At 35.9% G+C, this 26,491-nt stretch overlaps 1 protein-coding gene across 16 annotated transcripts in view; it reads left to right on the top strand.

The window, feature by feature from the left end:
- Window positions 1–26,491, top strand: part of VPS13B (vacuolar protein sorting 13 homolog B) — a 444,484-nt gene that overhangs the window by 63,008 nt on the left and 354,985 nt on the right. For all 16 annotated transcript variants that reach the window (XM_030480526.1, XM_030480557.1, XM_030480551.1 and 13 more), the window contains 5 exons: window positions 3,952–4,143; window positions 4,746–4,915; window positions 7,189–7,383; window positions 9,015–9,139; window positions 26,206–26,390. In XM_030480526.1, the coding sequence (XP_030336386.1) occupies window positions 3,952–4,143; window positions 4,746–4,915; window positions 7,189–7,383; window positions 9,015–9,139; window positions 26,206–26,390 (867 nt within the window). The remainder of the gene's footprint in view (window positions 1–3,951; window positions 4,144–4,745; window positions 4,916–7,188; window positions 7,384–9,014; window positions 9,140–26,205; window positions 26,391–26,491) is intronic.

Raw genomic sequence — 26,491 nt, 5'->3', positions numbered from 1 at the left:
TCCTTGCTTCCTAGTCCAACTCATCTGGGGCTTTTTGCGTGTAAGAAGTCTCAACTCCTAATTGCTTTTGTTTTCTGGGCTTGTTGGATGTTAAGTATAAAAGGAGTAAGAAAGAAAAACTTCCAGTTTAGTTAGGGGATGGATCATGTAAAGCTTATAAAAAGAAATAGGTGATGCTATTGCCTTCGATAGTAGAGGGATATACTAGGTAAATTAACAGTTCTTTCCTGCCCTGAGGCTTTCCTCTGTGTACTGTGAGTGTGATGTGAAGCTGAGAAAATGTACACAAAATCAAATTTCTACTGCAGTCTACTTCTGGTTTTAATAAAGAAATAACTGTTTAATTGCACACAGAACTTTTATGTAGAAGAGCTGAAGATGTAGGGCAAGCTTTATCCCCTTTTTGAATTTTGTTATAGAAATTTTAATATGCACAGACTATTTGATTATGAGGAAAAACTGATCTTGTGCAGTATTTTGTCTTTTTTTTTTTTTTTTTTGAATGCACAAGGAATGTAATGACATATCTTTTCCTGACTGTAACTAACCCTTTCCAGAAATTGCTGAACTCAGGAATACCTTTTCACTTTTTTTTAACCTTTCCTCCAGGCCAGGCTACTGGTATTTTCTGACAACCTTTTGCGCTCCTCAGCTTCTCTTCTCTTTCTTTCAGTTTGTTTTCCCAGGGCCTTTGCTTTTATTTTCTGCATCACTCACCAGAAGACATCTCGCAAAATGTAGCTTGGCTTACTGTGTGCTTTTATTTCAGTATAACTCTTCTAATTTCAGCTACCTGACTACATAAAAGAATGGAGTAATAGTTTTTAAATTAAGGGTTTAAATGGCCCTAGAATTAAGAACTTAAAACCTTAAATTTTCAAATAGTTTTGTTCTTCAGAAAAGCAAATGTGACATTTTCTGCTAGTTTTCTACGTAATTTTTCCTTACTGCGAGTCAAATACGTAATTATTGAATAGAACATGAACAAACAGGTGTAAATTATTTCTTTATAATGATGGTATAAATACCTCAAGATTTTGAAAACAGTATAAATCTTGCTACATTTTTAATATGTGGTGTCTATATTAAAGTATTCCTGTAAAAGTTTACATTTGACTATTTCTTGTTTTGACATTAACTATGTTTAAGTTACAATCAGTGCACACCACCTTCCCCTAAAAAAACTAACCCAACTGAAGTTATAGGAGGCAGTTACTGTGATTGTAAGATTTTTATCTGTCAAGGCAATTTTGGTTTGACACATTCTTTGCACCTTTAACCTTTCCTGAAGCATAGGATTACTGATTAAACCACAAGTGCCTCCTGGATAACATTAACCTCAGGAGTTTCATCTGTCACTTATAGAAATGCATTAATCACTTTTAGTATTTTGAATGAAAACAAGAGAGATAGTCATGCACAGTAGTCTGATTTTGAAATTCTGCCTGTCCTTTCCTTCCAATTTTATTTTTCTATTTTTTGCTTTGTATTTCAGTACAAAACAGTAATTTCCCTGAAACACTGTGTAGCTTATCTGTTCCCTAATCACTGATTTACATGACCTATACACCTAACAGGGTGTACTTTTGCAGTTAAATTTTCTTCATAATGTGTATCTGTCTTATTTTGGTGGCAAGTTTATTATACAGCACTCTCATTGTAAGATTTTAATTTTTTTCAGTTAGACATATGTGTTATGGAGAGCTGAATACTCAGTGATTAGAAATTATTTTCCTTTCTGCGTCTGCGAAGTTTCAAAAGTAACCTCTGCTCATCTACTTCTGTAGAACCAATAGGTTTTCTATCACATTCTCTTTGCACTTAGTTAGAATTAAATGAAACTATTCAAGAAAGTGGTTTGTATAAATTCTGTCATTTCAGTATATTATTCATATAGATACAATGTATACAAGTGAATCTTTTGAAAAGGTAGGCTGTTATTCTAAAGGCTTTTGACCTTTATATTTTTAATGCAATGTAGTGTTCTTTGGACTTCTTGATGATATTCATCTGAACTAGATACTGTGTAGAATTGGAAGCACAAAATTGCACGTTAACTAGACAGTAAATAAAGCATACCCTGACAGCCTGCTGGATGCTGGCTTTTTAAAAAACCAGTCTTTTTCAGGATCTATTAAAAAGGTTGTAAGTTCAGCTCCATCTGAAGATTTGAAGAGGTTTTATAAAGTAGTATCTTTCTGCCCTTTTTTCTTTCTTTTAGATTTTTTTTTTTCTTCTTAGAAATGGTAAACAAATCATTAAGGGAAGCAGAGGCTATAAATGCTGTCACCATCAACTTCCATTGGGCTTTTATGGACCAAGTTAATTCTTCTGTTGATTCTGCAGAACGTTAGGGCAGCTCAGCTTCAAATTCAGCATAGTCTTAATTTATTCAGAAACTTTCTCCTCATCAGTCCTTAGAAGCAAAAACATTTTATAGAGTATGGTTCAAACATAAGGGAAAAAAAACCCCGATCCTATCCTTTATTTCTTTTCCCCCAAGCTCACTTCTGCCATTAAAGACTGTTTTGAGTTAGTACAGTAAAGGAGGGTGGGAATAGGAAGTGTTCCCCTGAAGGGTAAAAGACAGTTTCCTCACAGGCAATCAGAAATAAAACGTATTCTTCCACTTGATTTAAAAGTAAGATTTACCTTGAAGTTGTGAAGCACACCATGCCAGGCTGCTTAACCACAAAGCCTCAGCTACTCAGAAGTTGACAGATCCTGCATCTCTTTGACAAAGTGGGTAGGTCAGCTGTTTGCAGCTGCCCAATCTGATGACCTGAGCTTGGTTTGCTGTTATGTTAGTACAGGCAGATTGTGTCAGTGAGGAAGATGGCATAATGGGAATTTGGAATTGACAGATTTTCAGGTGGTTTTGGGTCATAGTTCTGTATAGTTGTGTTTAGTTTGTTACTGTAACAGAAGGCAGGAGGTTATTAGATTTATCCAAGAACATAGGTTGATTCGTACCCAGGCGTATGGGTGAAAAGAGAAAGGGAGGGAATCTGTCTTGCACTGAGTAGGTGTACAAGATCTGCACTGGATAAAAGCTTGGAAATTACTTGAAAAATACTGCTGTTGAGAAGGATCATCATGGAACAAGTCAGTCCACTGCTTACACAGTCTTTGGTTGTTGTGACATGACATGATCATGAGTACAAGGAGAGCATATCAAAGGGGCAGCTCTGCAATGACATATGTATTACATTGTGGAAACCAGGGTGAATTTAATGGCAATGGCTGTGCCTTTCCTGGCTTTCCTATTTGTCACAGCTTTGACCAGGTGGATTATGGAGTACTGTGCTGTCTTAAGGAGTATGTGCTGTCCAGATTCTCTGTGGTAGTCCTAAAAATGGTCTGAGACATAATGATTAAAGAAGTTTTCATTCTCACTGACCCTGCTTTACTTCATTAGTGAATGGAAGGAAGGGTTTATCTTCATTTGTCAGTCTGGTTTATGACAATGCAGCTGTGTGTGATTTGTTCTAGCCCACGTACCATAATTTCAAACATTTGAAGGGCCCCTATCTGTAGTTTCTTTGCAATACACCTCTTCCTTGATTGATTGGGATTGATATCTTTGTGATAAACTCTAGAAGGTTTTGAACAGCGTGGCTGTCATCAGCACCTGTAAGTTGCTACAGAAGTTTGGACACCTTCAGAGAAGCACAAGCTTAGAGATACTAAGTTAATGGAAAGGTTCCCAAGTTGTGCTGTGCTTGGAGGCAAGGCAGAATCTTACCCTATTTGCTCTGCATTAAACAAGAATAATGTTTGTTTAAACATGTTAAACCAGTCATGATTTATTTATGTGTTCAATTTGCATTGTTGTATTTTCTGTGTATTTATAAGTCTGTGATCACAGGATTTGAAACAAAAGTAGCTGATAACTTTTATTATGTCCAGTTGTTTGACATAATTTGTTGTTATTTATAAAACTTCTTGTAGTTTCTGGGAATCAGCAAGACCTTTCTTCAGTTAAGAGTGAAGATTTCGGAAATATTCAGGAGATGTCTACAAAAAGCCTCATTGTGGGCCCACTCAGTCTTCGGCTCGATAGCAGTGCAGTACACCGGATAATGAAAATGATAGTTTGTGCTCTGGAACATGAATATGAGCCATACAGCAGAACTAAGCCAGGTTTGCTTCTGTTGCATGTATGCAAACATACGGAATTAAACCAGACTAAATTCAGTGTTCTTGAAAGTGTGACTTCCAAATAGTTGAACTTCAAATCTGTCAGGGAATTTTATGAGTCCAAAGAGCAAAATCTAAAGTAAAGATAAAATTAATTGCAATATCCCCAACAATGTTGGAAATACCTCTGAAATAATGTCAGACACTTTGGAGGTCATTTGTTTCAATCACAAGCCCCCTGTTGCATAAGGAGGGCTTATTTCATTGACAACTCTAGCTTAAATTCAGAGTCTTAGAGAAGAAAGTATCCCTGTTGGTATGTATATATTAGTTTGAAATACTAGTTATACAGGGTAAAAATGCATGGAAACAAGTAATGGTAAACTGTTAAGATGAGTTTCTAAGAAAGAACTATTCAGATTTCAAAGTAAGGAAATCCAGTTATGGTTGCATTAGCCTTAGGTAGAACCAGTGTGGAATAAAATTATTAAGTGTAAAGGGGAAGCTTTCAATTTTTTGCTAGACCCTAACCGTTTCTGAAACAGCAGCTATAGGAGATACTTTATATATTTTAGTCGAACATACGTAATCTTGATTTATTGTAGATATTGTGGATGGAAATAGAACTATACCAAGTTCAGAAGAAGTAGCATCATTGGAGGAATACATTCCGACTCGACTTACAACATTCACTATTCTTAAGTGTACAATTATAATCCCTGTGGCAGAATTCAATTTACTAGACTACTTGATGCCAATAATCATGGGTGAGAAGGTATGTATGCAGATATTTATTCAGGTCTTTATATCAGTGTGTGCTATTTAGTTTATATTTTCTCACTGGGCTGTTATTCCATGTGCCAGATGTATTGCTTATTGGTTTGGTTTCCATGAGCCTTAACTTCAGATACCTAAGACAAGTGGTGTGTGCGGCAACTAGCTAGGCTTGTAGAATCATGTATAAATTGAAGGTGTTGTGAAAATAACTGTATTAGTATTTGTGAAGCATTTATATGTAAGAAAGATGAAAACCATTTGAAAAAGTTGTGGGTTTTTTGTTTGTTTGTATTTTAGAGACAGATTTGTGTAGTATTAGATGATGGAAGGGATGATGACATTCTTGATAACGTAATAGATACATGGTGACTAGGGGAGCACCAACTTGTGCTGTATTTTCTTATTGAATGTGCTTATTTACAGCATGTGTATGTGATTTAAGATTGCATGTGTATGCGCAAGAGGACAGAGGACAAAATTCTTAATTTACAGCATTTCTTATAGTGTGCTTGTATAGCCATTTTCATTAGTGAATCAAAATCCGCACAATATACACACTAATACTTCACTTGATTCACTAGTCTCTAGGCTGCAGCATATATAAAATTTTAAGCATGAGTCATTTATTCAGTAAGTATGCATACTCTTTAAAATTTAGACTGCTTCTTTTCAGTTAAGCTGTCTGGAGTGAGCAAACTGGTGGAAAATCTCTTTATCTCTTCATGTATTAGGATATAGGCTTGTGGATGTTAGAAGATGGGACAATGCTGGGTGCCTGATGGAAGTATTATTTCCTTTCAGCCTTGAGTAGCCCAGTGGATTGTGGTGCTTTTCACCTTATGGGCATGGACAGATAGTATTTTTATAATGAGTAAAGCCAAGCATATTTAAAATAGTAATTTTGAATTTAGATTGGAAGTCATACATACATCAACTTATCGTCCTATTTTGATACAAGTTTAATAAAATTTTTAGACTCATAAAGTAATTTGGATTGGAAGAGATCTCTGGAGATGATCTCCAGGAGTCCAAAATCCTGTTCAAAGCAAGCCCAAGTGGAGCAGGTTGCTCCGGGGTGTGTCTGGCATGACTGTGATATGACAGTGTAAAGGTTAGATCAGCATGCGTTTACTGATAGTGCTTTGGAGTGATAAAAATGTAAACAAATATTTTATAGAACAAAATATTTTGACTTTGCATATTTTTGTAGTGGTTTGACCTTGGCCAGCCTGCCAGGTGCTCACCCAGCCACTGTCTTGCTCCCTCTCCTCAGCAAAACGGAGAGAGAATAGGGTGGGTTGAGATCATGAAGAGGGAGGGAGATACTTACTAGTTATCATTATAAGCAAATCAGGCTTGACTTGGGGACAGTTAATTTATTGCCAATTAAAATATATTTCGGGTAGTGAGAAACAAAGACGAGGATCAAAATAAGATCTTTCCCCCATCCCCTTTTTTTCCCAGACTGAACTTTATTCCTTCATTCCCTGACTTTTCTGGCTCCAGGCCCACAACGCAGGGGAATGGAGTGTTGTGGTCTGTCCATAACAGTTGATCTCTGCCACTCCATCTTTCTCACACTTTTCCCCAGCTCCAATGTGAGTCCTTCCCACAGGATGCAGTCCTTGAGGAACAATCTGCTGCAGTGTGGGCTCTGCACAAGGCTACAGGGTCCTTCAGAGTATACCCAGCTGCTCCAGTGTGGGGTCCTCCACAGGCTGCAGCACGGAGGTCTATTCTGCTGTGTGTGGTCTCTTCCATGGGCTGCAGGGGACTCTCTGCTCCTCTGCCTGGCACACCAGCTCCTCCCCCTCCTGCTCTGACCTTGCTGTTCATATTGCTGTTTCTCACTTTTGGGTTTTTATCCCTGATTCGTCTCAGCCTGTCTGCTGTTTTTACCTTTCTTAAATACATTTCCACAGAGGTGATGATGGGCTCAGATGTGCCCTGCAATGGAACCGGCCATGTCCAGCACAGGGCAGCCTCTGGTCTTCCCTCCCAGAGGCTGCCCCTGCAGCTCCCTCACTGCCAGCACATGGACACCTATGCCCAAGACAATTCTGGAATAAAGTTTATACATACATTTTAAACTTTGAAGAGATTATTTTGAAAAGATTCATATTATAATGACTGTAAGACCATGGTATCTATAAACAGTTTATTACATGTAGATTTACTTGTGTGTGGGGGGAGGTAAGAATATATAAATATGATAGATAGATAGTACATCTGTAGCAAAATAATTGCATGTTTTTTTCTCTTCTCCCTTAGAATGTAAGTGGCCAGTTAAATGCTGCAAGCTTCCAGCCCCTGCGGCCTTTACCTTCCATCCGAATTTTGGTGGACAAGGTTAACCTGGAGCACTCGGTGCCGATGTATGCCGAGCAATTGGTGCACAAGGTCAGCAGCCTCAGCCAGCCATCCGACAACCTGCTTCATTACTGTTACTCACACTGCTATCTGAAGGTAAAAGAAGACTTGAAATCTGTTTCTTACTGCAGTGTGCTGAGAAAAAGTTAATACAAGTGTAGATAATCTTAAGTGTTAGCAGGGTTCTTGGGAGAAGGTTTTCAGCTTATCTAAAAGGACGTAGAATAAACACATTTTGCAGAATGTTGTCGTTTGGGATTGCTGCTTCTGACTTGAGCCAAATGTTTTGTAACATGAACAGAGAACTTCACACAAAGAAACTATGCACACTGAAGCCCAAGGTCTTTGTGGCAAGGCTGAATTAAAATAATTTGGAAAGACGCCTTTCCCCTCTTCTAGGATAGCACTGATAGAGCAAGTAGATGGCAGTGAATTGCACTTAGAAACTCTGTGAGATGTTATGAGGAAAAAACATCACTTCCAGCAGTACTAATAGAGCAAAACCATGATAGTGAAGGTGTGCAACCAAAAACTGTTACCAAACAATTTCATTTTTTTCATTATAAGAGGAAAAACCTCTGAATGTTCTCAGTTAAAGATCCGTTATGTGAGAGGAGCTTTTATTGTGAGGTTGGAGATAGTTTAGGAAGCTACTGAAAAATTGCTTTGAGATTTTAGTAAAACAAAAATGTGAAATCTCATGAGGAGTTTTAAAACAGGCCTTCCAACCTTTTAGAGTGTGCTCAGGCCGTTTGAAACCTTTTGGGTGCTACTAAAATCTAAATATTTGCTACTACTGCTGTTAATTTTACTTTGTTTTCATTTTTTTTCTAGTTATCCATTCAGTTCCATGCTTATATCTTAGTAGAGATTTAAACAATGAAATTCTTACTACCTGCCTAAAACAAATTATGTCCCAGAATTGTATGGCAAGCTTTAAGTTTTCTGGATGATATGTTTACCACATTTAAAGTGATTGGGGTGGCAATATTGCAAGTCATCTGTATGTTTTTCCATTTGAGAGGTTTTTTTTCTATTCAGAAAGCTTTTACTAGCTGTTTGATCAGTGTTTGCAAAATGTGGGCTTCAGTTTTGAGTTTCATAGGGTTTATTTGCTAGCTTTAATATAGGCCAAAGTGTTCTGTTCTTACGTGAATTGTGGTACAGGATGTTAAAAAGTTAACTCTGCTACCATTTGTTTTCCATATTGAGCAGGGAAAAATCATAAAGAATAGTTATGTTGAACCTTTCTTTAGATGCTCTTATTAAGAAAAAAGCTTTTAAGGGAAGCTTCTAATTTCCTTAAATACCACTCTTTTAGGCAAATGTTGTTATAATTACAAAAAGTTATTTTATTTATTTTATATGAAAGACAATGTGCAATCTGCAAATTTAAAGCCTATAGAATAATGTATTTTAGTTGATAAATTGTAATCCAGATTTTCTTTTTTTTTTTTTCTTTTTTTTTTTTTGAATTCAGAGCACAGTTAAACCTTATTTTTTGAGTGAAGAAGATACTTTTTGTATGCATTCCTGTTAGGATATTTATTTAGGTAGATTTTTCTAGTTATATTTGTGTTTGAGGGGAAAATAGATTATCTAAAAATAATAGTTTGGTTTGTATTTATTGAGTATATTTAAAAATGTGTGTATTATGTTATAAAAGTAAATTGAAAGTAATCTAATCATGCAATAGTATACCCTTTGACCAACTCAATTTGTTTCAGATATTTGGTTTTCAAGCAGCTCTGACTTCTTTGGACAGTAAAGGATTGTACTGCATCCCTGTTCCAGTTATCCCCTCATTCAGTACTGCGATTTATGGCAAGCTGATCAAGTTTCCCAAATATTGGTGAGCATTAAGCGTATACAGTTTATTTAAGTAATGTACTCAGTTATTTTTGGGTTTCTAATGAATTATTTAAAAATGCCAGGCTCCCTATATATGCCTTAACTTTACCGTCTCTTCTGCCGTATTTTCCTATTAAGTCTGTTATGAATAACAAATTTCTTTCTAAGGATAGCTGAAACCTTGCCACTGTTTTAAACTCAACCAAATAAAAAGCAACAAATGCAGGGGAGGAACCCAAAACACCACAACCCCACAAAAAGACAGTCTTTTCTAGACTTTTATTTCTGTTAGTCATTACAGTTGGAAGTGTTTTAACGTTGTGATCAGGTTCTGAAAACAATTCTGTGCTGTATTATGAAATGAGCTGTATAATTTTTTTTTTTTTGTTAACTTTAATGCCATAGAAATTCAGTATTTAAATTCAGCTCTACAGGTTAAGTCTTGTGAACATTAATGTCAGTATGTAATAGTTTTTATTAATTAAAAATTGTATTTATAAAAACTATTTAAATGAAAATGTGTTTTGGCAGTACTTTGGACAGGACGTTAGTTTTCTTTTTCCCTCGTTTTGAGCAGTAGCTGTCTGCTTAAAGACTACATTAAGACTAAATCCATATAAAGAATCTTACATAAAAGAATAAGATAACAGAAAAGCAGATTAATGTGTTAAATACTTTGGCTTCAAACATTGTGTTGTATAGCTAATTTGTAACATTTGTTTGTGAAAGTTTAATGGCATCTAAAAACCAAAAAGGCTTGTTCTTAGTGCTACGTAGAGAATATACTAGTTTATCTCTCACAAGCTGTGATACCATGTTAAATATAAGAGGTTTTTAGCATAATCAGCACACCACCAGGTGGTAGCAGCCTAATTGACTTTCTCATATTTTCTATCAATAGTTTAGAAAAGTACTGACTGCTTCAAATGAATTGCTGTTCTGTTACGGCATTTTGCAAAAAAATAATAAATATTACCAGGATGACCCATAATCAGCACTACTCAGAGTGCTTTAGTACTCTGGTAGGATTGACAGCCTTGCCTGACATGACCTGACATTTAACACTAAGCTCTGGTCAGTGATCCTTGTTAGTAAACTGGAGTTGTGTTAGTGTTTGGTGGTAATCTTAAATTTCTTTAGTACATTATAAACCTCATGGTTAGGTGTGCGAAACAAAAAAATTATTTTAGAGATGAAAAATAGTTGGAAAAAATCTGTCATCTGACAAGTTGATGGTATTCAAGTGCTGGTGCTTTCTCATGAGTGCCCTTTTGCTCTCTTTTGTGAGTGCTTGTGCTTGCTGTGCTGAATCTCTTGCTCACTCGTGCTTGGTTTCTCGTGTTTTTCCACATGCACTGTTGCATGCTCTATCTTGTGTGTGCATGGTCTTGGGCTAATGTTCTCTCCTTCTCCCATCCATTCTCTGTTTCTCTCATGCTTTCTGTCTTGCTCACTTTCTCTCTCTTAAAAACACATTGCATTACGATGTGTGCCCAGCTGGAAAATAGAGCATGGTAGACTAATAACATAGAGAAATAAAAACGAGCAGTAGTTTTGGGGTGCGGAGGCAGGGGAGTGGTCCTGACTTAAAATAGCAAATGATCTATCAGCACTTATTAGCAGATCTTCTAAGACCAACACTTATTGGGGTCTAGTGTATTTTAAAATAATTTTAATAGTTTGCTCACATTTTTCCCTATGATAGAATATCTTTCTAAAGCTTATTTGTTTATTAACAGTGTGAAATAATTATATAAAATTAACTTATTCCAACAATTTATCTAAACTAAGCAACACCAATTTGCGGGTAATAAAGTAGAAAAACAAATGAGTACAGCAGCAGCCTGGTTAAATGAAGTGTAGTTTGAAGTGAATAAAACTCCAGATGAAACGCATCAAATAGCACTTGAACTAAATCGAAATCAGCATGAGGACTGAGAGCTTCATTGAAGTCATGCAGTGAGTGAGAATTAGTCTGGTAGGATAACCTGGTAATGTCATTAAACTCAAATTCAGTCCTCCCCCCAAATTATACCACCTGCTTTATTTGGATTTTTAGATTTCACATTCCAGAGTTTCTTAAAGTACACACATCTGATGCTACATGTGTTCTTCTATTTCTGCATAGAAAATATATACCACAGACCATACCTTTTAAAAACAAAGACATTTTATGAACTGTTATGGAATCCCTCAGGTAGTGTGTTTTGAGTTAGCAGTGAAAATCTCAACTTTATTTCTGACATAAATCAGTAGAGTAGCTTTCTTTTCTAGTTTCAATATAATAATCTCAAAATGTATAAAATACTGCAGTAATATTTATTTTTTAAAACTAGTTGATAAACATAGGTAGCATGTTTTAACAGATGAAATTTCAGCAACATCAGCCCCGAAAGTCCATTAAATAACCATATGTGTTACAAAAGTGTCGTTTCATTTACCTACTAGATTGATGTCTGGTTTAATTTCAGTTAATGCATTTTTTTCTTGTAAATGAAATATGCTCAAGCTCACTAGTTAACTAAGTCATAGACATCTTTTAAATTGTATAGCTAATCTATTTTTATATGAAAGCAAAAACATCTGGTCTTTTTGTCAGGCATAACAAGATGCAAAATACAATGTTAATGTCAATATTTTACAACTACTTTATGTAGTGTTCCATGCCAGATTGTAAAGCAGCTTTCAAGAGGATGTCTAAAACCAACTGAGAATTAACAGAATATGGTTAAAAGCCGATAATGAATGACAAGAATGTTTATTGCCAAACAGAAATCTTGAGAGGAATTAGCTGATTTATTTTTCTTTTTTCTTTTGGCTACAATCAATGTCTGTGGTAACAGATGAGATAATCTAATATAAGACACTTCAGTGTTATAACCCTCTATCATTTATAAAATATCACTTTATTGTTGTTCTGAAGAATATTAAAGTAACATTAAAGAATATAGATTCTGAATAGCCTTCCTTTATTTTTCTGATGTTTGGATTCATAGTGAAGTATGTTGTTAGTATATTTTGAGCTGGATATTGTTCCAGTTATGTGTGTTATCTTACTGCTTTTCCTCTTTTCTTCACCTGTCTTCTCTAAATTCCCTTCCTATGACAAGTGTTCCAGACTCTCATTTTCCTTTATCTGGACTGCATGAAGGTTCTCATTTACTGTCTCCACCTGTGACAGGCTTTGAGACTTTAAATACTGGTGGAATAAGGTTATAGATGGGGATGATGTGATCTGTCCCTGCATCTTTTCTATTCGGCTTCTTTGTCCAGTAGTCTACTTCGAAGGGATGCGTTACCTTGATAATGAGTCTTCTCTTTCTCATTTTGAGACCAAAGCAATAGCTGCTGGCTTGCTGTCTGCAAGGAAGCACTAGTACAGACTTAACTAATAGCTGGTCATGTTAAATTTGAGTGTGTGAATGAACCTTTTATCAAAAAGTTGAGGGCTTGCTGGGTAAATGAGTACCTAGGATTTCATGGCCTGTACTTTAATGATTAGAATACAGAGCAGTTAATTGATTGTTCTGAATTGTTACTTTATCAGAACAAAAATCTGGAATAGAAACTTGCAAGTGGATCTTAGTAACCGAACAAAATCTTTGGGAGGCTCATGGATATAATTTTTGCAAAGATTCTTTCTTTTGAGCGGTTTTCTGCAGGTACTGTCTTAGGAAATAAATTTCAGCTTAAACATAGGCAGTGTGCTAATCTTAGTGAAGTAGTTCCTGGTGAGGAAGGATTCTTGATAACATGAGGTTTGAGTTGTGTTGGAACATGAGATTTGTGTTGCATTGTGATTAAGTCTCTTTCCCTCAGTGCTTTTATTGACAGAAGCTGACAGAAGTTTAAAATTTCTTTTTAAAGGAAGTCACGTTTCATGTGCTGGGCACCTCAGCCGCCCAGAGATATGATGGCACTTATTTCACTTATGAAAGATGTGGGTTTCCAGTCCTGATGTAATTATGTTATTAATATGTACTCTCACAATATTGGAAGATCATTGTGGAATTGTAGATAGAAAGATCCTCACATAGAATATATATGTGTATTTTCTGTAGGCTTTGTTTTTATGAGCTCTTAAGAACATTTATATAATATATCTGTTCTTAGTATTTCAACACAGATTTAACTGTAAAGGTACATATTTACTATGTCTCTAGAATCTGTTACATTTACATTAGATTGGCATGTTAGGTCATAACTTCCTTTTGGCTAACTATTATACAACATTATTGAGAAACATACTTTGCCAGCAACCTGAACATCAGCATTCTGTGTTTTGTAACCTGACTTCCTAGCTTTTATTTTGACTTTGTCACCATGTAGTTGCCAAATGGTTACTATGTACACATAATTTAGTTTAACTTTTTTAATTTCTCACTTAACATTACAAAAACTGAGGATTCTAAAGACCTTATGTTACTGCTCTTTGGATTTCTGCTCAAGCTTTTGCTACTGTAAAGGTATTTGTATTTTTATACAGCTTTACTTCCTTTTGTTTTGTCATGTATCCCTTACAAGGCAAATATCTCTCCCTTCATCAAGGCCATGTAGTGGTATTCCATACAACTGTATTCTTATTGACAGAATTCATCATTAGACTCATTACACAAGCCTGTAAACTCATTTAAGCTCCAGTATGAGTCGGGATGTGCACCTGCTCATGTGTGCTTTGTGGGTCATCTTGAAAATCCCATGTGTTTTTAATGGTGTCAGGGAATTGACCAGAGTGAGAGCAGTTTGCGTTGATTTACAAGCAATGTAGTAGATGAAGATCTGGCTTACTGCACAGTAAGAAGTTATTTAGCAAAGAATTTAGCTCCTGCTTATGCGGCCTTTACCATCAAGGTACTACTTCATTAAGAGTAGGAGATTTCAGGATTTGCTCTTCACTAAAGAGAAGATTGAAAGTATATAATGGGCGATCAGGTGAACTGTCTTTGTTACTTTTTTGATTGAAACATCTTTTCAGGGCATGTTCAATGAAGTAATGCGGCTTAGAACTAGAAATCACAGATTTCTGACCATGAAAGTCATGGGACCTAGTCATCATGCAGTTCAGTGCAGTTGTGCTAGTAAGAAGCAAGCAGGCCCGGCTGGCAGGAAACACAGAGCCAGATATCCACAGGCTGTGAACATTAGATCATAAATCTAGGAAGTTTTCCAATAAATTGACACTTGGGTCTTGATTTTGGCAGCCCGTTTTATTGACTAGTCACAGTAAATCAAGAGTAATGTCAATTTAGATTGGGTGTGGATTGTGTTTCACATGGGCAGTTGAGGGGCATGCTCCTTTCCTGGGTCAGAAGCAGAAACAGGTTGAAAACACATGAAACTCATTTTGTAGCATTCAGTTGTGACTATTAGTTATGTCAGTAATTGGATATAACTGCCAGATGCAAATTCAGGGTATCCTTCGAAACAGGAAAGATCTGATATTACATGCCTGAACAGATGCCATCCGTATTTGGGACAGGAGAGGGTTTCAGGCACATCAGCGTCATGTGAGTTAGAGCTAGCACATGTAAAAACCTGCTTGAACTATTGAGATATGCCAGTGATACGGGCTGTGCAAAACCAGACAGAAACAGTCATTCTCTTGGGTTCTGCAGAGGTGGTTGTGTAGAATTGCCTCAGATGTGAACAGTCTAGGGAGCACACTGCATTGCTTCAGCACTCTGTACTTCCCTGCTTCCCTGCCATCACCTAGAAAATGCATCAAAGAACATAAATACTAAATCAGACTTTTTTTTTTTTTTTTTTTTTTTTTTTAATTTATTGGTAGCTGTTTTCAGGATGTTTTCAAATTCGCTGTTCTAAGCTGTGAATTTGACCCTTTCAGAAATTTGTTTTACTGTGCATCTTTGTGTTTGAGGAGTAGGTATGTCAATATATCATAGCAAATTGTGAATAGTAATATACGGTGATTTAACACAGTTTTAACAGAATGATTTTTCATTGATAATATGGTTTAACATACCCTTCATTATAAAAGTTGAAGTAGGCCATACTTGTGTATAAGGATGAAGATTCTTAAGGAACTTGTGTGGAACACTTGCTAATCTGCAGTGATATTGGCATACCAAGTTTCAACATGAACGTTTTGAGGCACTTTCCAACTGCACTCTTCTGGAAGGAGCTGTTGTCAGTTACCAAGAACAACCCTCTGTCCAGGAGGGGTTTTGCATTCTGAGTACGACTTGCAGCTTGATTAGTGTGACTACAAATTAACTTCAGTTGGAAACCTCTAGTTTAATTTTTTTTTTTAAATCAAGTCCAGATTTAACGTCACTGCTTCTCAGCAGATGTGGCAGGCGGCATTCAGCAAATCTGTTAAAAGTGCACTTTTAATCAATGTAAATTGGAAGCAGTTGTATTTTTCAGTATTGTCCATGAGGAGAAAAGTCAGCAGAGTTGACAGTAAAGGGTGGTCATCTGTAGAATTTTCAGTGTAGTTATTTAGCCTAATTAATTGTCAAGAGTCTTCAGTGAAAGTAAATAAGCCTATTAACTAATATCTATCTGTCCAGAGAAAGTGATTGCACATGGTGAATACTTTATCCTGGTGATTTTAACTGTTGCCATCAGTATTGTCTGGCATTTGCACTGGAAACAAGCAAATGGTATTTATTTCAAAATGCGTAGGATTTTCAGGGTTAAAGCCACATTTTGCTTAACTTGAGACTGATGAAAGGTATGAAAAACTTACAGTCTTAAAGCTGAAGTGCTGCTATGCAGCATAAATAGTAAGGAAAATTTGAATTCCTAATATATATTCCTTTTGAATTAGATGTATTAGAAAATTCTGTTGCTCTTAGTGTTACGCCTATCTGTAGAAAATATCTGCTTAGGATTTTCAGTGATATTCTTGGTGGCAGTTCTTCACACACGGTTTGTCCTTTGTTTCTTAAGATTTTTGCCTGCAATTTGGTGACATCCTCTTCCTGCCTTCTCCCTTGAAGTGTATCTGTGAATCACAAAGAGAAATACAGTCTCTGAGCTGGCATGTGTTCTACTAAATAAAACATTCCAGAAAACAGTCTGTGGCCCTGAGGCTTGGTGGCCTCTGTGGCTCAGTTGATATCCACATACCCACTTGCAGCTTTTCTTTCCACTTCCAAAAGGAGAGAAAAAAACCCAAACAAAACAACAACAACAGAACACCTAAGAAGGATATGTTTGCACACTTTGGCTGGGGACAGCTTCTGGCATGCTTGGTCTCTCCAGCATTGCTTGAGAAAGTGCCAGCTGCTGTGGCCTGAGACTGGCAGGGACCACACTAACAGGTAAACTGTATGCACAGCCACGGACCATTACTGGAGCCTGCACTTGGCCTACATTGCTTGGCAAATAAAGACATAACCTGCTCGAAACTTGCACCCTGAAACTGAAGGGCATGGAGGTCAATGGTGGTGTCATCCTGCTAGCCAGCGCCATTCAAATGTTGGTTAGCACGTAGGACTTTGAAGGAGTGAGCTTTAGTGTTTGCAGTTGTTCTCTTACCTTTCACTTTCTTCTTTGCATTTCTTTTTAAGAATACGCTGTGGGTGTTGATAGGGTTGAAAGCACTATTTAAAAAGTTGTAGTTGTTAAATACAATACCTTGAAGAAAAATGTAGATTGTCTTTCATGCTTTAAGACTTCTGGTATAGTTCCCTATCGAATTATGTTTCTGAAATTTTACTATTCACCTGGTGTACCAAATAATCCTCCTTCACCAAAGTTGTATGTTTAAAGGCTTCTTGAGTAAGCCGTATGCTTATTGAACAAGCTATATGGAATCGTCGTTTTTTGTTTGTCTTTTTATGGTTACCTTCATTGTGCTTATGGAGCCTTGTTATGTTGCTGGGCAAACTGTAGCGTATACTCTTTGACTCTGCAGAGCTTCACTCTCAAGTGGTAGGCATCATTTCCACTTGGAGTGAGGTAGCAGCAACTGCATGGTCTTAAATTATGCAAGCATAATTTATAGAATTAAATTATACAAGCATGTTAATGTGACAGTTGAATTTGGTAACCATGATAAATGGTGGCTAACACCATGTTATTAAAAAGCTATATTTATCTTCGCTTGAAGCAGCAAATAAACCAAAAAGAAAGGCTTACGTGCATGTTCGCCTGTTCAGCTGTCCATAATGCTATAGAAGCTTTGCTGCACCTGTGTTCATCTCTAGGTAGGAGCAGCACACTGTCCTGTGTCCGGTGTCTTTTTTTTTTTCTGTATTCTCCTCATGCTTCTTCCCTCTGAGACATAGATGTGCTTTTTCTTTTCCATGGGAATAGTCCTCATAGATCAGGATCTGTCTTTTTGGTATGTTTTTGTACAGGGAAACATCCTGACCATTTTTGCTCAAGCACTTTCATCCTAGTTGTTTATAGCTTTGTATTAATTTTTAAAATCACTATTTCTTTAGCAACACCTTTTAAAATAAGTTTAAGTAACTTGTCAGCTGTACCTACTGAGTAACAGGTACTGTACTGAACACATACTAATCTTTGGATCTCCACTGGGCCTATATGTCTGGTAGGCAATGTCTGATTTTCATTAGGTTTTTATCTTCTAAAGGACATCAGCTGCCACTTTCTGAACTATAATTTTAGTATATGTTTTGGATGAGAACGTTAGAGGGCAATTTGAACAAAAAAGGAAGAATGAGAGTACAACCGAAGTTAGGCTCATGTGAGATGAGGCCCTTGAACAGTGAACTGTGAGAGTAAAATCTGTTTATCAGAACAGATTTGGAAATAACTTGTTGCAGGTGCTTCTGATACTGATGCAAGAAATGGAAAGGATTATGTTGGCTAACACACTAATGGAATTGTGGATTCATTTTTTTCAACTAATCAGAATTTTTATGCATTGTAAAATGTATTTAAAAAAAAAAAGCCTACAAGATTTTATAATAAATTTTAATTAGTTTGATTTGCTGATGTTTAACTAGCTTTTCCTTTGAGTTTAATGACTGATTCCAAAATGAACAATCGAGTAGAAGGAAGTATATTTGGTAAGCATGGTTCGAATATTCCTTTGATAGTCAAGAAATGTGCACATACATGCAGAATGACAGAACTAAGAATCTGATTTTCGTATTTTTAAAGGGGCAAATGGAAATGGAATTATTATAATGCTGTCACTGCCTTAGTCTCTTGCTCTGAAAGTACATTTATTTGTTTAACTTTTATATTGCGTGCATCTTGGATTTGGCTGTGTACATATGTTACAGCAAGAAAATGTTTTTGTGATGTGTTTTACTGACAGTATCTTTTCTTCAGTATATGAGTATATGATAATTTTGATGGTCTTGAAGGCTCACTAGGGCTTGTGGGGGTTTTTAAGTAATGAAATAGAGGTAGTGAATAGACCAAAACTGAACACAAAACCCCATATATCCATAGAATCTGCTTCAAAGTTTTGTATTATTTTTAAGGAAAGAATGGTGTAAAGTCAATGCGAGATTCAGTGCTTAAGATGGTAGATTTAGACTTAACAACAGTTGTAATCTTTGAAGTAAAAAGTGCATGCATTTACTGGGATTTAATGTTTTGCTTTAAATAGCTTCTGGTAGCCTTTAAAATGCTTTTGAGGCTGCAAATTAGTGAGGCCCTACTATAATAATTTTAACAGCCTTTATACTCTTTCTGCTGCTGTGCAGTGTATACATGTGAATCATTGTCTTCTGGGATGTCAACTTTTCCTCTGCATAAAATACAGCTCTACACTCCAGTTTTTCCTTCCACAGGGATAGGCTCATCTGGTCAGCTGTGCTGGCTCTGACAAATGGAAAGGTCCTCACCACAGATAGGGCCCAAGACCTGGGCTGTATTCTTGTAAATAATGTATATGTAATTTTTGAACATGTTTGACTGGTAATTATCAAAGTGGTGTAAGAAACAGTAAAGAAGAAAGTCGCATTGGAAATTTGGAGTAGGAAAAGAGTTTGAAATTTGAAATCATGAAGAGAATGGAGTGGACTAAGAAATGAAATACCTGTGCATTCTGAAATAAATTTATTAGAAGATTTTGTAATTCTGCTAGGAATAAGAAAGGTAATTTGACAGTAGCTTAAAAACAAAATAATGGCTGCAGTTTAAAAAGATCATAGAATCATGTTGGATAGAAATCTGTATAAAAAATCCATATTTGTACTCCTAGTAATTAAACAAAATTCTATCCTACAATATCATATCCTATACCCTACAAAAATATTTTGTAAATAACAATTATTAGCTACCATATGAATTTCCCTTCCCAGACTGAAGGGATGGCTTCTGAGAGCTGCTGCTCTTACTTCTGAAAGCATGAAAGGATGATGGTAGTAGGTGCTGTTCTCAGCATCTCAAGGCTGCTGTTCTCTTGCTCCCCTGATAACACCAGGTTAAGTGTGGATCTCCTTGCCAAATGGCAGGAGCCTTTGTGTCCTATTCACATTTTGTGGCATCATGTTCAACAGATGACTGTCAGTGTAGTTTTCTTCACTGAGCACCAGTGTGTTTCTGGGCCCTCCTGGCTCCCTGTTTCACCTGCTAATGGTAACCAAATGGCTCTGTGTGGCAGATTTAGAGGATTGATTTAATAGCTGTTGCTGCTGCTTCTGGGTGTGTGTGGAGGGGGAAGGAGTAGAGGAAAAGGGAGAGGATGAGTTGCTTCTCTGGACGGTAAAGCAGGCTGCTTTGTGGGAAGGCATTTTTCCAAACCCTGTTCCAGCCCTGTGGCTGTTGAGATGAGATTCCACTGCAGTATCCAAAGCAATGATATTGGATTTACAGAAAAATATAAAGTTTTAGTAAATACGGGTCTTTGCTGTTTGGAGGTTTATGGCCACTAGCAATTTTTACCTGTTTACCTCTAGTGGTTTTGGTCGTCTTGGTCATCTGCAGCTGTTTAGTTACAGCATCTCCAAGTTCCAGCTGATTTCCCCTCCGGAAACTATCATTTACCAAGAGGTAAATGATAATGATTACATTTATTTTGGCTTTGCTGCTTTACTGAATAAGAGCTAGTTCTCCTGAAACATAATAGATGTAAAAGTGCTCTGCTTCTGGTTTGATTCCCTCTGTACTACCTTCATCAAGCCAGTGGTTCTCTATAGGAAGTCATAGCTTCTTTCCAGATGTCTTTCTGGTGGTTTCCCTTTTGTTTTGTCTTTTTAAATATGTTTTATCTTTGGTCACTGTAATGAGTACCAATTTTTCTCATGGACCTTGCATGTGGATCTCTTTGAACGTAATGCAGCTAAATGTCATATCCCTTCTACTAATATTCATAATCAATGACAATAAGATTCCTAGATTCAAGTAAAACAGTTACAGACCTTCTCTCAGAAGTAAAGCAAGAATAGATGTTTAAAGTGTAATAAAAAATGTCCTTAATTGGCATTAATTGCATTCCATGAGGAGAGTTTGTTATTCCTTGTTTTCTGATCTCCCACACACACCTTCTGGAGTTCTGAAGATGCAGTTCTTCGAAGATATAACTTTCTGCACAAGATTCAGTTAGTTGATTATGGGTCTAAAGCTAGCCACATATATTTAGGACAGAAAGAAGACTGAGTGCTCATATTGTAATCTCTTCAGAGCAGAGAACTGGGAATTTTATTCTTTCATAGATTGTCCATATCACTTTAATGATTCTTTCTGGAGACAAGTATTAACTAGTGGTTAGGAAAGGATTTTTTTTTCCAAAGGAAGAAAGAGTAATCAGTGCCTGACCTCCACTTGCAATCTGATGGGAGTTCACATCCTTAGCATCTGTCCCATTGGTGAGTTTTCCCAAAGCCAATAAGCTGAATTTGATCTAAACGTCCTAAATATGTTTTTCTAATGCATCTGCAAGTTTAACATGTTCCTGCATTACAGTTTTAGCAGCCAACCTGGTTTATCATGTGTCCAAAAATAAGACTGAAACCTCACCCCCTTGTTGGTATCAGTAAATTTTTGGTTCAAATCCTTTGTATTTTGAAGCGCATTGGCAGTGACTTAACTCGAAGTGGAGATAGGCTGCTTTCTTGCCTTTTATTTTCTTAAACTTTCAATCCAGTGGGTGGAAAGACTCATCTAATGCTTAGTGTGGTTGGATTCAAGCTGCGGGAAATTAAGACTTTCCTACCCTCACATTCCAGGTCATTTGTTTTTTCTTTCAGTCTTCTACATTTTTTTCTTCGTGTCTCACAGCAGATAAAGTTACAATAACCACCCCACTGAGGTCACTGCTTCTCACTTCCTTGTTGCTTCGCAAACCAGTATTATTATCTGATGATGATGCATGTAATGATCATAATTTTTAATCTAATAACTTTTAATGTCCAGATGTAACAAAATAAACTAAGTGGTTTTAAAACCAATCCAAGTTTAGAGCTCCTAACATGTATGTCCAGAGTCCTGCATTCTTTTTTTCAAAGGGATTTTTTTTTGGTAAGGTTTCTTCCTTTTAGAAATTTGTTTGTTTATGTTAATTATTTTTGTTCTTGTAATAATGCATTTATATTTGTTTTGCTGAATACAGCTAAATTTTATTGTTCCATTAAAACACAAACTGTACCAAAAATTGAGAATGGGTAATCTCTGTTCATTTTCTAAAACATATTGAAGCTTGTACTTTGCCTGCATTATTTTGTCAGTATTGTTTCAAGGAAATCTGTGTTTTTACTGAAGTTCACATATGAATTAACACTTTACAATCATGTTTCATCACTGCCAATTTCAATTCCAGAATTGATATTGAAAAAAATAGTATACAGAAGTCAGTTTTCAAATGATCATGTTGTTCCCTTCTAATCCCATATTTAAAGTTTTCAGACAGAAGTTTTTATTTTTTTTTATTCATTGAAAAAAGAAAAAAGTTCGTGAATCTTAAAGTTCATTGTTTTCTCCCTTGTAATAAATTGTATGAGTAGCAGCATTTCCTACAAGTAAGAGGCAAAGCCACCTGCAGCTGCTGAAAATTCCTCTGTGTGAGACATGACATAAGATGTCAGGCAGACTTTAGTGAAGCCTATAGAAGAGCAGAAGGGGTTTTGAAGACATCAGTCTTGGAGATGTTTTTGGAATTAAGTGTTCCAAAGCACATTTAATTATTATTTATTTGATAATTATTAACTTGCAACTTCATTCTTGCATTTAAAAAAAAAATAAAAAAATGCCAGGACTGTAGTAGTTAACTTCCTTTCCATTTCTTTTTCTCCCTGCAGGCTCTCTTCAGAGTTTTGATATTTGTCGTTAAGTAGCTAGACATTGTTTCCCTTACCCAATTGCTTAAATATTAAGAAAAAGGATCAAAATTTTAATTTTCTTTATGCTGATGTGAAAGATCAGATTAAGTAGAAATATGGATTTGTTGTAGGTATGTAGAGCAAGCCTTTGGTCATGTCAAATATAAAACCAGCATATGTTTTTGTTTGCCTAAGAGGCAAGGTGTGCAAATGCTGGCTGAAGTTATTTAGGCATTTAAATTACATTCAAGTTCTTCCGAGGCACCGTTGCTGGGTTCTAGTAGCAGGTTACTGGTTTTGTTATTTTGGAAAAAATGAACTAATCGTATTTTACTGTACAGGATATGAGTAATAACAAAAATTAAATTTTTGGAAACATTTTGCAGGTTCCAGCTTTGCAGTTGGGGACTCTATATAAACCTCTGGACCCAGCTGTTCACCGCTATATTCTTTCAGTCACTCTGAGGTGTTGATTTTAAAAGAATGAGTTGCTGTTCCTGAAGTCTACAAACTGAAAATATTTCATAGCAGGCCTATGAACGTACATGGATTGGTTATATTGGTTCCTATGCGTGGGGTATAGTAAGGACCAATTCATGTTTTCATTCAAAAACAGCAAAGAAAACTATTTTCTTTAATGGTATACTAGATTTATCCAAATATTTCAGCAAGTCTGTATTACAGTTTGTCAGCAAACTGGGGTACAACCAAAGTGTATTTAAAAATCATTTAATTAGGACAGATTCGTTTTCACTCTGTGCCACTACACAGCAAGACTTGCTTGTTCATATTTCCTTAAATTTATTCTGGAACTTGTCCAAGTTCAGCTTTAATGAGTAGCCTATCCTGCTAGTTACATTAGGATTTATTTTCCCCTAGAGAAGAGTGTTTGAATTGGTAGTTTTTTAACCTGTTCACTTAAATGAACATATGTTCAGAGCTGCATCTTAACTCTTAAGTGTAAAGATTTGAGAAATAATTATTTCTATTGTTGTTACAATTTTAAAGTGCAGTTTAAATAGTGGTTTTAGACTCCAGCTATGTGCCATAACTGTTTTAATATGGTGATGAGTTTTGATATGAAGTCATATTCAGATGCTTAATACAAATTTAGTGATACAATATAGAAACACAGATCTGATTTGGTTTACTGAAAAAAAATTTTTTGTACTTGTATTTTCACTTATTGCTTGAATATATCTCTTGGGTCATAAAACTTGGTTAAATGTAGCTCAGTACCTTATTAATGATGGATTTTCTGTATTAACAGGTGCAGTTTGGTAGCAAACTTGTATTTTAAGTTCTTTTAAATGCATTATTTGTGTTTCAAAACTGTTATAATAAATCCTGAATTATAAATGTACTTTCATCACTAGCCAGGTCTAGTTAAAATTTCCTTTAAGCAACATTTGCTGCACACATGGTACAGTACTTCCCCCCGCCTTGCTTTCTTTTTTTCTATAAAAATGGATTTATTTTCTTCAACTTCCCATTTCTCCAAAGTTACCTGAAAAGGACCAGACGACTTTACTCCTGTGAGATTGTTAAAGTACAATAAGTGTAGAATTTGCATATTGTTAGGAAAAAAAAAAATCATACACTGTTACTACCCATAAGGGACTATTTTAAGGGGCTATTTGAAACTTTTAAGTTTCAAATTTAGCATAGTTCAGTACAGTAGCTGTAATATGTGTTGAATGAGTAGTCAAACTTTTAAAGAAAAACCTTTTCCACTGTCATATTGTTAGCTTTTCACAGATGCCCTTCTCCTCGCCTTAAGTACTTGAATTTGTTAATGCAAATGTGTTAATTTAGTTGGAATTATTGCAGAGTCATGTTCATCCTGAATTTTGTTGAAAAGAGTTTTCTACCTTTTTCCTTCCTTCCCCATCTTGCATCAGGGAACCTGTCTTTTGAAATACTCAGCAACTTTTTTTTCTGAAATACTTAGTTTTAATCCTGCAAAATAATATGCAGAAATAAGAGGGAAGAGTAGAAAATGTAAATTGTCTGAAAGGGTAACAAAAGGGAAAAGAACAGAAAGGAAAAATGTTAGAGTGCATTTCTGTAATGAGATAAATAATAAAAAATTACAATAGATGGCTTGAAAAGAAGGAATACTGGAAAAAATTCTGTTTGATATTATAGAATCATAGAATGGTTTGGATTGGAAAGGACCTTAAGATCATCTAGTTCCAACCCCCTCACACTAGACGATATTGCCCATGGCTTACTTTTGGCTGTTATTGGCTGACTGATAGTTTTACTCAAACAGTAGGCTGCTCTTTTTATTTTTTTCCTTCCTTCTGAAGGTAATCGCTGGTACCAAACACAAGGCTGAGTTCTCTCCTATAATCATGAAATGGTTTTCCTTCATGGTTTTTCTGCAAATGACATTGAAGGTGGCAGCACAATTGTGTCATTAGCTTCAAGTGAGTTGCAACTCAGACAGTCTTGTTGCTAGTTTTTGCCCCCTCTTCTCAGCGTTTTTTCAGACAGGTAATCCTGATTCCAAGCTTTATGAGGTTGAAAAACCTTGGTCTAAAGAATACTGATTACTATTACAGAAGTCTACAACATCTGTTTTTGTTTGTTCTTTGGCCTTCATTTGTATTTACATCCTTTTTCTGAGAAACTTTCATGAATCTCTTCTTTCATAGGAATCAGTTTTTCTTTTATTCCCTGGTTTTTATTTTTAGTGAGGAGCAATGGAATTGGCTTTCGTGCATGGGTTTTATCTATGAAACTGAGATAATAATCTCCCTTTGTGGGCAGAAATAGTGACCTGCAGGAAGCAGTTAATTTAATCCTCAGATCGAGAATAAATGTGTCTGTTATGTATATACGTGCTGTTTTCCTTCCTTTTACCTTAAAAGGGTCTATGCAGCCATCTTAGATATGGATGTTTGTTTATACTGTAGGTATCTAACATGTGATAACATTAATTCCTCTTGCTCCAGAGAAAATAGTTTTCAGTTAGCTGTACTGACAAGGAATTGAGGGAGGAGATCTTTTGACAATGTGACAGTATTAAAGGACCTTTACAGCTTTTGTTGGATGTAGTAAATCAACCTGTTGCTTATTTCCAGGTAATAGTGTAGAAATTAGGAAAAAAAAGTAACTTACTTGACTTCACTATAGTTGTGGTAGAGCCGCCTTGTTGACAGTTGACCGTATTTTCACAGAAGAGTTCATTTCCAAACAGAATGTCCTTTACCTTGTACTACCTTCCCAATGGCTGTTTCCACCTCTTCCTACTCCCCAGTTATATGGAAAAAGGCATTGGAGGCTGTCAGAATCACTTAATAAGCTCTATGTGAGCCAAATATGGAATATGAGGAGAAATGTAGAATGTGGGGCTCTTTGTATTTGGTTGTATGGATATTGTGTGTATGTGTTTTTCTTTGATCACTATCTATTGGATGTATCTAATTTAGCGATTCACTGTAAGCATTTAAATAAAAAAAATTCAGAAAATTCTGTTTTTGAATAGATTTTTTTGTCTGTTTTTAGTAACTGCACAATTTTATGAGTAGCTCTTATTTTTGTGTGAGCACTCAGAATTGCTTTTATTAAATATTATAAACCCAGGAGATAATTAGATAAAAATATATGATTTTTTTCCTCTCATGTTTTGGAGGGAGATGTAAAGTTAAATCATGTAACAGAAGTCCAGTTTAGGGTGAATTTCAGTGTAAGTAGAATTAGCTTTTAGAAGAAATTTAACAGGGACACAGCTCCAACCGAACAAACTAACAGCTTGTAGTCTGGTATTTTGTGACTGAGTTTTTAAATTGTTATTTTTATGCACCAAAGTAATGATTTTCCTTTTTGTTTCTCTCAATATTTTAAACAGGACCAAGCGAGCTCATGTCCCACTAACAGAATGCATATTTGAACTTCCTAACTTGACAGTTCAGGCAACTAGAGCTCAAACCCTTCTGCTTCAAACTATTTATCAGAGCTGGTGTCACCCTGTTGGAAACGTCAGTTCGGTGGTGATAAATGAAGCTTTACTGAGTGAGGTTTTCCAAACTTCAGGTAAATATGCGATGCTTTTGGTTAAGTATTTATTATTGTACAGAGCACTGCTAGTGAATGCGCATATGATTATATCCTTCAAATCCATGTTTTTACTTGCA

The sequence above is a fragment of the Strigops habroptila genome, chromosome 1, assembly GCF_004027225.2.
Source record: "Strigops habroptila isolate Jane chromosome 1, bStrHab1.2.pri, whole genome shotgun sequence".
Classification (NCBI taxonomy): Eukaryota; Metazoa; Chordata; class Aves; order Psittaciformes; family Psittacidae; genus Strigops; species Strigops habroptila.
This window is presented reverse-complemented; position numbering and strand designations above follow the sequence as displayed.